At 57.8% G+C, this 11,709-nt stretch overlaps 1 protein-coding gene across 2 annotated transcripts; it reads right to left on the bottom strand.

Moving 5' to 3' along the window:
• Positions 1–210: 210 nt before the first annotated feature.
• HLX (H2.0 like homeobox) lies at positions 211–4,331 on the bottom strand. Of its 2 annotated transcripts, XM_080408694.1 has the most exons (4): positions 3,280–4,326; positions 2,523–2,702; positions 1,873–2,057; positions 211–1,039 (listed from the first exon to the last, which is right to left on the bottom strand). In XM_080408694.1, exons 1-4 carry the CDS (start codon positions 3,851–3,853, stop codon positions 698–700), a joined length of 1,281 nt encoding a protein of 426 aa, XP_080264820.1. In that variant the 5' UTR covers positions 3,854–4,326; the 3' UTR covers positions 211–697. The 2 variants fall into 2 exon arrangements, with proteins under 2 accessions (XP_080264820.1, XP_080264821.1); XM_080408695.1 differs by lacking the exon at positions 2,523–2,702 and having other exon boundaries at positions 3,280–4,331.
• Between the last annotated feature and the right edge of the window lie 7,378 nt (positions 4,332–11,709).

Below are 11,709 nucleotides of genomic sequence, written 5' to 3'. Positions count from 1 at the left end.
GCGAGGCACAATTTTGCGTAATCAAATCCGGTCGTTGTCATCGCCTCCATTAGAAAAGGAAGGGGGAAAGAAAAAAAAAAAAAAAAAAAAGGAGGAGGCTGCCTCGGGAGGCTTTTCGAGGCGAGGAGAGACAGTGGCTGCCTGTGAGCGGGGCGAGGGCAGCTGGGGCAGCCTCACCAGCCCTCGGCCCTGGTCAACAGACTGACGTGGTTACAAACCATAGCAAACATTTTATTTACAGGAGATAGATAGATATATATTTATATATTTTGTCAGTGCAGTATTTCTTGGCCAGATTATTCGAAGCAACACGTTGCAACCGATGAGGACGTTGGCAAAATACTTCACATTGTAAATTGTTGGGGGGGCGGGGAGGGGAGAGAGGGATTTCGGAGCAAGGTCTCAAAGTCCCTCGCTCAGGTTTTCCTGGAGAGGACAAGGGGCGGGAAATGGAGAACAAAATAAAATTAAAAATAAAAATTAAAAAAAAAAAAAAGAGAAATCCCGCTCTCCTGCGAGCAGCGTGGAGCGGCAGGCGGCCGCCTCACGCACAGCCATCCCGGAGCCGGGGCTCCCCGCTCCGCCCGCGGCCCCGGCCCCTCGCCCCGGGCCGGTGCCGGGCCGGCCCCGCCGCGCTCCCGGGGCCGAGGAAGGGAGATAAATTAGCGCGCAGGTCCCGGGCGCGGGGCCGCCCCGTCTATAGGCCGCTCCGCGGCTCGGGGCTGGCGGCGGCGGCGGCGGGCGGCGGCGAGGGGAGGCCGGTGCTGGCGGAGGGCTTGCCGAGCCCGGCGGCTTGCAGGCTCCGCTCGGCGCCCTCAGTCCGTTCCGTGTCGCTGGGGGCCATGTCGAGGGATTCGGCGTCGCTGCTGTCGCTGTCGCCCTCGGAGCGGCTGGGGCTGTGCTCGGGCTCCCCGGCAGCGGCGGGCGGTGCGGCGGCTCGTTGGGCCTCCGGCTCCGGCGGCGGCTCCTTGTCCTTCTGAGCCTGCGCCTCCTTGGAGTGCCGCCACTTCATCCGCCGGTTCTGGAACCACACCTTCACCTGCGGCCGCGCCGCCCTCAGACGGGCGGCACGGCCCCCACCGCGCACCGCACCGCGTACCGCACCGCGCACCGCACCGCCTTCCGCCGGGGACGCGCAGCGCGGGGAGAAAAGGAGGCTCCGGCCTCACCTCCCCCTGCCCACACCGCGACCAAGGTGGCTTTTAATTTTTTTCTTCTTCTAGGTTGTGTGTTTAAATACCAAACGCACACCCCCTTCCCCCCGCCGTTTTCTTTCTCCCCCCCCCCCCCCCTCCCTTCTGCTTCTTCTTCCAGGAAACCAAATCTTGCTCAAGAAACCACAGCGTTATACAATTCTGTGCGCTGCGGGCCCTCAATAGTGGAATCATTACAGAGTGGCGTTTAATGATTCCGTTTGAAGAAGAATTTTCACTTCCCCAGAACTAAGGATTTCACAACGCGGGGAGAGATTTAGAAAAAAAAAAAAAACAAACCAAAAAAAACAGAATAGAAGAAAAAATGAGGGACATTAAAAATAGTGTCTTCTTTTCTACTTCCTTTGACCTAAACTGCCTCCTACAGCGAGTTGCACTTCAGCAAAGCGCACGCAGCTGATCCGCCCCGGCCCTGCTCGGGCTGCTCCGCGCTGGCCCAAACGAAGGCGAAAGCTCCGCGCCGGGCCGCGGAACGCCGGAGAACCTGCGCGCAGGCGGCGGCCGGGCCGAGGTGCCGCTCCTCAGCCAGCCCCGGCGGAGGTTAAGGAAGTGAAAAGGCTTCGCAGCCCACCCCCCCCCCCCCACTCCCCCCCCCCCCCCCGGCCGTACGCCTCCGAACTGGAAGTAAGATTTGAAATAAACCCGAAGCCGTTCTTACTTGAGCATCTGTCAGCCCCAGCATCGCCGCCAGTTGCTTTCTGTCCGGTTTGGTGACATATTTCTGGATTTCGAACCGTTTTTCTAAACCTTTCCTCTGCAGGTTGGAAAAAACAGCCCTGGACCAGGAGCGTTTCCTCTTGTACGTCTGGGGCAGCGTGTCCTTGGTTAAAACTGCATATGGACCTGGGGGGGGGGGGGGGGGGGGGGGAGGGAGAGAGAGGGAGACGGCGTTATTAATACCGATGCCTGAAAGGGAGCCTTAAATCGATGGAAATACCGGCGGCGTGCGGGGAAGGCCCGGGCCCGTTGCCTGCCCGCCCCGCCAGCCCGTGCCTCCTGGGGGCAGGGATGGAGCCGCTCGGCCCCCGCGTCCTTTCCTCGCCCCCCGCCCGCCCCTGCTCTCAGGGCCCAGCTTTTATTTTTGACCTAGACGGGACGGTCCTCTGGGTCAGGCCCTAGCCGGCTCTTCCTTCCCCCCCCTCGCAGCCCGACTTTCGCCCAAAATCTGAGCCTCGCTAGAAAACGTACGCCCTGGCCTTTCAAAAGAGTCTGGCGAGCCCCTCCGGGAGGAGAGCGCCGGGGCCGGGGGGGCTGCTCCGGGACGGAGGGCCCTGCGCCACGGGAGGGTCGACGAGGGACGAGATGTACCTGGAAAAGTGTCTTGAAACTGGTGCTGAACTGAGCTCCTTGGGTTTGTGTTTAAGGGACCCAGGATAGCAGAGGCCTCGTTAATGGGCTCTAGAGACGCGAAGAACTGGCCGGCGGAAGGCTGCAAGTTGGGGAGATGAACCCCAGTTTGGCGGCTGGTAGTTAATAAGGAGGTCAGATCTGTGAGCACAGGAACAAGGAGAGCTCTGTTACACCGCGGTCCGTTCCGGGCGACGGGGCCGGGGGGAAGCAGGTCCCCGGCCGGAGGGGCTGGGCGGGAGGACGGGACGAGACGACACCCGGCATCGCCTCCTCGCCCCAGGGCTCTGCTCGGGGGAGGCGGCCGCGCCCCGGCCGTCGGGCATCCCCGCTGGATTCGCTCCCTTGGTGAGGGTGTTTATACGCCGCGGGGGGAGATGGCTTGCAGCGAACGCCTTTCAAACGGGCTGCGCCCTCGGCGCACAGAGCCGCGGCCCGCTCTGGGACGCGGGGGCCGTTTCTCTCGCTATTTTTACGCTATCGCTATTTTCCCCAGCGGCGCAAGTCCTGTGCCGCGGGCTGCTGCCCTGCTCGGGGCCGGGGGGGCTGTTTTAGGGAGCGCTGTTAAGAGACTCGGCTTTCTAAGGCTTTGGTGAGTAACTCTTTCTCCCGGCTAGCTGGGACAGCGTTCACACCGCGGTTCTACTCGCTACCAGCACCGACAGCAGAAATCAGAGAGCCCCAAGAGCGCGCAAAGCGGGCAAGCCACGTTCTCTACCTCTCAGCGTGTTGCCTTCCTTGACTTTGGGGTCAAACTCCGCCGATAAAATGCGGTCGATGCCGAATTTCAGGTCCTTGCTGGCGGGCGCCGGCGCCGAGCCGTGCGTATGGCCGCCCGGCAGCCGGGCGGGGGCCGGGGCGCCTCCGCCGCCCGCAGCCGCCGCCGCCGCCGCCGCGGGGGACCGGTGCTGCGGGGGGCGGTGGTGGTGGGAGTGGTAGGCGGCGGAGAGCGGCGAGAGGCGCGGCGGGAAGGCGGCGGCGGGGGCGTCGGGGGCCACGACGGGCGTGGGCCGGAGCGGCGAGGCGGCGGCGTGGAAGGGAGCGCCGTGGTGGACGGCTCCCAGCGCCGCCGGCATCCCGGTGCCGGGACCTCCGGGCAGGCTGTCGGCGGGTCCTCCCGCCGCCTCGCCGCCGGCGTGGAGGATGTCGGCGATGCAGAAAGACGGCTTCTTCGCCGCCGCGGCGTCCAGAGGGAAGCAGCCGCCGGCTGCCGGCCCCGATGCCGAGCAATACGCTGCTGACCACAAGCTGAAGTTGGAGGCGTAGAAAGGAGCCAGCCCGGCCGTGTACATCCTGCCCGGGGAGGGGACGCGCCGCTGCCGCTGCTCAGCTCCCGGGTGCGCGCCGCGGGGCTGCCCGCTGCCCCGGGCGCATGGGGAGGGATGGCGGGGCGAGAGGCGGCTGGCGGAGCACTTGCCGGATGGGCAAGAAGGGGGTAAACCCAACCGCCACCAACAAAAAAAAAGAAAAAAATAATAAAAAAAAAGGAAAAAGTCCCCAGAAACCCACGGCGAGAAAGAGCGAGCGGGCGAGGAGCGGAGCGGCGCAAGCAAAACAAACCCAAACCAAACCCCCTTTCCTCGTACTGGGGGAAAAAAAAATATCCACCCCTCCCCAAAACTTTCTCTGGCAGCGACACTCCCGGCTCCGGAGCAGCCCTCGCTCCCTCCCTACGCCCAATCCACGATCCGCGGGGCCGGGATGCACCGCCCGCCGACACGCCCACGCAAGGGCCGGGTCGCGGGTACGGGCCACCGCGCCGCCAGCGCGCAATTTTGCGCGCTGGCGGCGCGGTGGCCCGTACCCGCGACCCGGGCCCACCCGATGTGCCCCACAAGGTACCCACCTCCCCCCACCTCCTTAAATTCCCCCCTCGACTTTTACCCCCCCCCCCCAAAAAAAAAAACAAACAACACCAAAACACCTCACTGCGCTTGCCGCCGGTGTTTCCAAGCGTTTGAAAGAAACGCGCAAGAAAATTCTTGGCCGTTGCAAGCAGGGTCGCCCTCTTAGAAATTATTCCCAAGGAAATGTGTTTCCTTCCCGGATAAATGAGCCTTGGATAGCCTGGAAGAAAATCATCTTTTCTTTTTCTTCCATGCACGCAACATACGTATTGATGAGAGCTCTGAGTTTTTCTGGGCCCAGGGCACGTTGGATCTTGTATTAGCAGCGACTAATTAATTTTATTTTGTCGATAGTGTAATTTTATAGATTTTTACCGTGTTCTCCAGCCTGGTGGCTGCATCTGCTTCCACACCAATTTCAAATTAACTAGTTTGCATTTTACAAACCTTTGACAACCGAATTACCCCCATTTTTTTAAGAACACAATCTATTCACTGCAGTAGTTCAGGGACAGATTTATCAAAGCGTCTTTTGCCCTGTTTTTCTCCCCTCTAACACCCACATTTGTCCCGACCTGACTGAAAAACCACGTTTAATTAATAAACACGTGTATTTAAATTTTGTTTTGATATACGTAAACGAGTCGCTGCCGTTTTGAGCAGGCTCGCGGGTCGGACGATTGCAGGTTGGCTTTGATTTTGTTTTTTAAAAAATAATATATTTTTAAATAGCTTCCCGACTTCTGAAGGTTGTCGGGGAACCGCCAGAAAGGCAAAGTATTTTTCTTTCGCCAGGTATGAAGACGTAGCTCCTGTGCGAATATTGAAAACACCTGCGAGCAAGGGGAACGCGGTCCTCAGCCATAATCCCGCGCAGGGGCAAAGGTGAGGCTGGTTCCCCCGGACAAGCCAGGCACCGCTTCGCTTCGGTTTTTATTAACGAGACGAAACCGAAAAATAAAGACGGGCTGGCTTGCCGCAGCGCGTCTCGAAACCGACGGCGGCGAGAGAAAGGCTTGGTTAGGTTTGAACTTTTCCTGCTTCGACAGCGGAAAGCCCCTTTTCCTTGCATCCCCCGGCCCTTTATTTATGACCCGAGAGCCAGCCTCTTGCTCTCAAACCGGATCGAACGACTCCAGTTTCCCCCGCGTTTCCCCCTCGCAACGAAGCCGCCCGCCCGCCGCCTCCCGAGCCCGCCCCGGCACTGCCACCGGCACCGGGGCTGCTCGCCAGGGAGGAAAACCACACCACGGCGTTTTGTGTTGGCTATTATTATTATTATTATTATTATTTTAATGGTTGTTATTATTTTAGGAGCTTATTTCAGAGATCCGCTCGCCTCGCTGCCGTGCGGCGCCCGGCGGTGAGCAGCACCGGAGGGCAGCGCCCGTTTGCGGGGTCCCCGGGCAGCCCCAAGCCGGGGCACGGCCACAGCTGCGCTGCCCCGGCGCTGCCGGTGCCCGGGAGCGCGCTGGTCCCGGTGCTTGGCGCGCAGAGAAGCGCTCCTTCCGCGCTGTCCCCCCGCGGCGACCGAAATGCCACCAAAGGGAACACTGAACCCGTCGCAGCAAAGCACTTGCCCCCCGGGCAGGGCCTGGGGAGGACGAGGCAGTGGGGGACCCCGAGCCGGGGGGCAGGTGCCTCCCCGGGGCCCGCTCGCTCCGCGCCCGGCCGCGCTGCGCTGCGCCCCTGCGCATCCCCCGCCGGCGCACCGAGGCGCACCTGCCTTCCCCCCCCCGGGCCTCTCCCGGGGGACAGGGCTGTCCCAAAGGCCCCCGCAGGCCTCCCTGCCCGCGCACCTTCCTCCTCGGCGGCCGGGGAGGAGCAGGGCTGCGCGGCCGCGCTGGCCGGGGGAGCGGCCACCCCTCCTCCCCGCGCAAGGAGGGAGAAGGCTGCAGGAAACCCGGGGCTCGCTGCAGTCCAGGTCATCTCCTGTTTTTTGAGAGGTTCCAACTCGGACTAAATGAGCGGATGTGCCTGCGAGATTTGTCCCAAAATAGAAGCGGCTTTAGTATTTTAGGATACAGCAGAAATCCTTATTTCTTCCGGAGAAAAACTTCATAATGAGCGCGAGCACTTCCCTTTTCAATATTTGTGCAACTTTATCTCGACCAGCAAGTTGCTTTGGTGACGCAAATCCGCCCTTGTGTATTGCAACTACAAAAATAAATGCAAGGAAATCAATTCCCTTCTAGCAATGAAAACATAAATATACAGCTGCGACTTTCCCCTTTAATCTTGCTTTCCGAGGGACTCGAGGAGGCGGCGAATGAACTGTGCAGGCGGGAGCGATGCCTTTTTTTTCTTTTTTTTTTTGAGGAATGAAGTCTCGAAGGACCCCCTTTTTTTTTTTCCCTTCCCCGAGGCCGACAAAGGAGGTGGAAAAAAAATTATACGAGTCTTACGAGGGGAAAATAGCAGCGCTAACCCCGAGGCGCTGTAGCTCGGCGGCCCCGCCGGCGGGCAGCCGGCCGGGAGCATCCCGGAAAGGGCCGGGCCCTGCCCGCCCGCGCCCCACCGGGGGGACGGGCCGCTTCTTCGGCCGCCCCAGCCCCTCCGAGCTCCCCGTGCTGAGCAGGCCGAGCCCGTCGACCCTGCCGGGCCAGCCGGAGCCCCCCGACCGCCTCCCCGCGGCTGCCAGCCCCGAGCGGTGCCGGACCCCGACGGGGACTGTCGCCCCGCCGCACGGCCCCCGCGGGGGTCGGGGCCTTCCCTTGGCTGCAAGCAGCGCTGGGCGGCCCGGCCGCGCTCCCTGCCGGGGGGGCGGGGAGCCACGGGCGCCCCTCCGAGCCTGCCCAGGCTGCTGCGGGGTGCCCCCCGCCTCCGCCCTGCCCGGCGGCTCTCAGGCTCCTGTAGGCGTTGCTCATACCTCTATCTGTATAGCCGCACATACATCTGCAATATATAAAAGCACAAGGCAAATATTTTTTACAATTCCTACTCTCTCTCCCTAGCAGTCCTTTTAAAAGCAACCATTTACACCTCGTGGCAAGCCCTTCGGGGAGGCGGTTTGCTGGGGTGGCGTTACTGGGCTGGCTGCCGCCCCCCGCCCGCCGCCGGGGTCCCGCCCCGGCCCGGCCCGCCCGCGGCCGCGCTGCGCCGAGCGCCCGGCCCGCCCCAAAGCCCGTTCTCTGTCGCCACCTGCCGACACGGCCCCCCCACGCCCGGCACCCCCGGGACCTGCCTGCCCCCCCCAACTCCCCCCGCCCCCGTGCCAGCAGGCAGCAAGCAAATTTTGCGAGCCAAGAGCAAAAAAACCCCAAACCCAAACACTGCTCCAGCCGCCCAAAGCGTGCAGGGTGGGCAGGAGCGTTTTGCAGACTGGCGGGTGTGGGGGGGGGCTGGCGGCTGCTGCCGGTGCCCCCCCGCCCCAGCACTGGGGCCGCGGCTGGATGCGGGCTCGGTACCTGCAAGGCTGCACAGCAGCCCCGGCGCGGCAGGCGGGACCTGCCCGCCACCGCAAGTGAATGCAGTGACGAAGTGGGGCAGCAACTCGACGTTTCCTTTCTATTGTTGCACGCGTTACTTAGTCGAATACTTGTGTCAGTGAATAACCACTCGTGTTATGTCATCTGCCGAGTGTGAGTGGAAGGTGCTTGAAAACAGGCAGCATCCCGGTTTCCATGCGGTACGGTGGGATTTCAAGTCTCCTGCAGGTGCATTTGCACCAGGATTGGAGTCTGGGTCAGAGTGTGCTTTTAGAGGGAATCACCTGATCCTGATCACCTGCAGCTTTGCATCACAGGGAGGTCTTGGGATGCACAAGCAGGTATCCTTGATGAGAACTGAGTCCATGCAGCATGCTAAAATGACTCTGACACAAAAATATCTCTGAAATGTGTATATTGTAGATGTCTGAAAGCTCCATGGGGTTTTCTGCACATGAGCAGTCCCAAGAATTGTCCGTGTGATAAGGCAGAAAAGGTCCCACTGGATATAAGTCCATATGTTGGAGCGGATGAAACCCCAAGGCACCCAGCTCCAGGGACAGCATGGCAGCCCCTGAGCTGGAGCCTGGTCCTCACACTTGCACATGGGCACTCCGTGTCTTTCTTTCAACTGCTGGTCTGATGAAACGCATCAGATCACGTGAAGCTGACGGGTTTCAAGTGGACTTTTTGCATTCCTTCAAATGCTGTGTAGTCCCTCAAGTCCCTTCAGAGGGGACCTGAAAACACGGACTCCTCTCTGTCCCTGAGTGCCTGGCTGGGAGATCTGGGATGTGGGAGGACACCGCACCTTTCTACAGCCATGTTTACAAGAGAAAGGGGTGACCTTTCCTTCCTTTCTTTTTCCTTTTTTTTTTTTTTTTTTTTTTTGCCCACAAGAAAAGCTGCAGATACATAAATCTTAAAGAAGGGTCAGGGTAATAAATAGCAGTTGGAAAGAAGTGCCTCTGCACAGCCCCGGGAACGCAGGCTGCGTTCTGAGGAGCGGAAGGGTCAGGACGGTCCCTTCCTCGGGGTTTCCTACGAGTTAGAGCAGGCAGGTCCTGCCTGCTGTCCTGGCTTTTGTGAAGCCCATTTTTAGGCATCTGGTGCTGTGCCGGGAGCCAGGCACTGTGAGCCTGCAACGCTGTAAAGGTTTAAGGTGCTCGAGGTTGAAGTGCCAAGTCTCCCACACTTGCTCCATCCTTGCCTGGCTGCTCCTGTCCCCAGGAATGTCAAACTGCGGAAAATTAACTCTGCCAGTAAGAAAAGCTTTTCTGCTGTCATAGTTCCCCAAAGCAACTTTTTTATCATGTGGCCAGCCAGGGTGAGAGAGCTGGGGAAAACACATATTTGGGGAGGGGGTGTGACAGGACAGTCACCCATTAATTAAAGTGCTGCCTCTTGGAACTGCTTTCTGCAGTCTATATGGGTCCTTCTCACCTGGAACGACCCCGAGTTTGCTTTCATTTCCATCAGCATCACTGACTTCACAGGTTACTCCACTTTTACACTGCGGTCAGACTGTAATCTGCTTGCAGACGGAGTTATCGCGGGCTAGTTGCAGGCTAGTTGCGATTCTTCGGACCACACCAACAGAGAGGGCTGCAGAGAGCTGGTCTGCAATTAACCCCCAGTAGCTGATTAAAGGTGATGTGCAGAAGTGCTGACCCACTGCTCTAATGTGCAGCCGCCGATGAGAGAAGCATTTGTATGCACGCTCCAGATTTAGTTTGCACAGTCGGCAGTGACTGAAAACAAGCATCGTCGCATAAAATGATGGCGATTCGACAGAAAGATCAGCCACAGGTTATTTCCTAAATCCAACAGGCGAGTATAATTACACCTGTTTTCAGCTGAGACCCAAAGGGGCAGCTCTTTAACTGAGGCAAACTGCTCTGTTGAGGACAGGCTCAGTGTAACTTGGTTCAAGTTGCATATTTAGGTGCAAGTACAGATGGAAACTGAAGGAGGGATTTTCTATTCCTATAGTGGGTCACTACCCCTATGATCTTGTTAGAGCAACCCCATCTATTTCCACAAAACCAGGCTAATGCTTTAGGCCCACCCTCCAGCAGCAGCACATCGAAGTCACAGTGCAGAAAAGCTGTTCATTATTGAAGAAGGAAATACTAATAACTGCCTAATAAAAGTTTTAGTAAGAAACAGTTTCCTCCTTCTTGCCAACAGTGGTCAAAAATGTGGGGAAGCTGGAAATAAAGCTATCAGAATGCAGTCATGTGAAAGGCAAAATCAACCCCTGAAGGAAGTCAGGTTTCTAGAAGAAAATTACTCTGTAAAATTCATCTGGATTTGAGAACAGTACTGTTTTTCTTCCAACCCTCCTTTCATGTTCTAAGTGGACTTAAATGCAGTAGGTACACATCAGTCCAGCTTTAAAACCAGCTCCTTCCTTACTATTAGCATATATAGAATCCCAGCAGAATAATGCCATCAGAGCCCTTAAAAAAACATCTCATTTTAACCGTTTTTGCCCAAGAGAGGTGCTTTCTGGTGGATGCCAAATGCAAGTGCCAGCCAGGGAAGTTTTACAGTCCCATAAGCAAGCATGCCAGATTATACAGCACATACATCACACCCTGCGGACCTGCCTCCCACACCAGGACTGAATCTGCCGTAGATGAAGCCCAGCCATCACTTCTCAGCCCCGCGGGCAGCTCACGGCTTCCCTGTGCCAGGCCTTGGAAGACCCAGGTCCCCTCCCTGTGAAATACCCGGGAAGGTGAGGAGATGCTCTCGGAGCTGAGCAGCGTGGTGTAAGGTATCCCCTTCCCCGCTGCGGGTCTGGGATGCTGCCTACAGCAATAGCCATTCCTCCACGCCTTTGGCAAATGGAAACAAAAACAAAGGAGGCACAGTCAATGGAGCAACACAGCACACAGGGGAAGTAATTTCCTACTGATACGTCTAACACATCATTTTGTATCTCGATGCCTGGGATCTGGTTACCTTTATCTTAGCCAAAAGGCTGTAGTGGTCATAAAATGTATTTTGCTTTTACTTCTTCTAGAAAACTTTATCATGAGATTTTGATTATCTGTCCTGCAGCAGTGAATCCCAAAGGTTCATTATCTCCCATGTCTGCCTTCACTGTCCTGTCCTCAGCTTTTTTCCTAATTTCTCAGCTCCTTGAGGCATCCATTCATCCTGGAATTGTGAAACGGAGAGAAAAAAGGCAAGGCTGACTAGTTTTTCCTTTCATTTGTCACTGGGTCTAACCCAAATGTTTACCCTCGCCCCCCAGATGTATAAACTCCTTTCCAAGCCAAGACATTCTCATTTTCCCAGCTAAGCAATCTGTTTCATTTTGAGGCCACGCTGAACGGTAACACAAATCTCAACACAAAGCCTCAGCCTCACTTTTGCAAGGAATAAAGACATCGAAGACGGTCTCATTACTGCTCCCTTTCCCCAACACTAACGAAGCAGCACCCTCTAGTGCAAGCTAACAATGAAATCCTCAACAACAACAACAACAACAACTCTCCCGGGTCAAATTCAGTCTTGGTGCTTCACCACTGGGACCGCTGAGGATGAGCTCAGCCACAGGGCTTCTCCCTTCTGTCCTCTGAATCTTTCACAGATTTCCTCCCTAGGACCCCCAACGGGTGCTCTGGGCACCCGTCGGATGCTGAACATGGCCCAGGTGTCTGGCAGACCCAGGCAGCAGCAGCGCCCGCAGGCAGGAGGCATGGACTCACCATCGCGCCATGCTGCTTTCCTTTCTATGGGATGCTGCTGCGTGCCGGAGCCTGGAGGTGAGAAATTTTCCTTGCCAGGAGTCTGTGTCACATCTTGGGTGTTTTGAGAGCTGTGAGAGGGATCCTACCTGGTTGGAAAGGACTGGGGGCA

The sequence above is a fragment of the Falco punctatus genome (assembly GCF_963210335.1).
Source record: "Falco punctatus genome assembly, chromosome: 12".
In the NCBI taxonomy this organism is placed as follows: Eukaryota; Metazoa; Chordata; class Aves; order Falconiformes; family Falconidae; genus Falco; species Falco punctatus.
The sequence above is the reverse complement of the archived record's forward strand: the minus strand, read 5'-3'. Positions and strand labels throughout refer to the sequence as shown.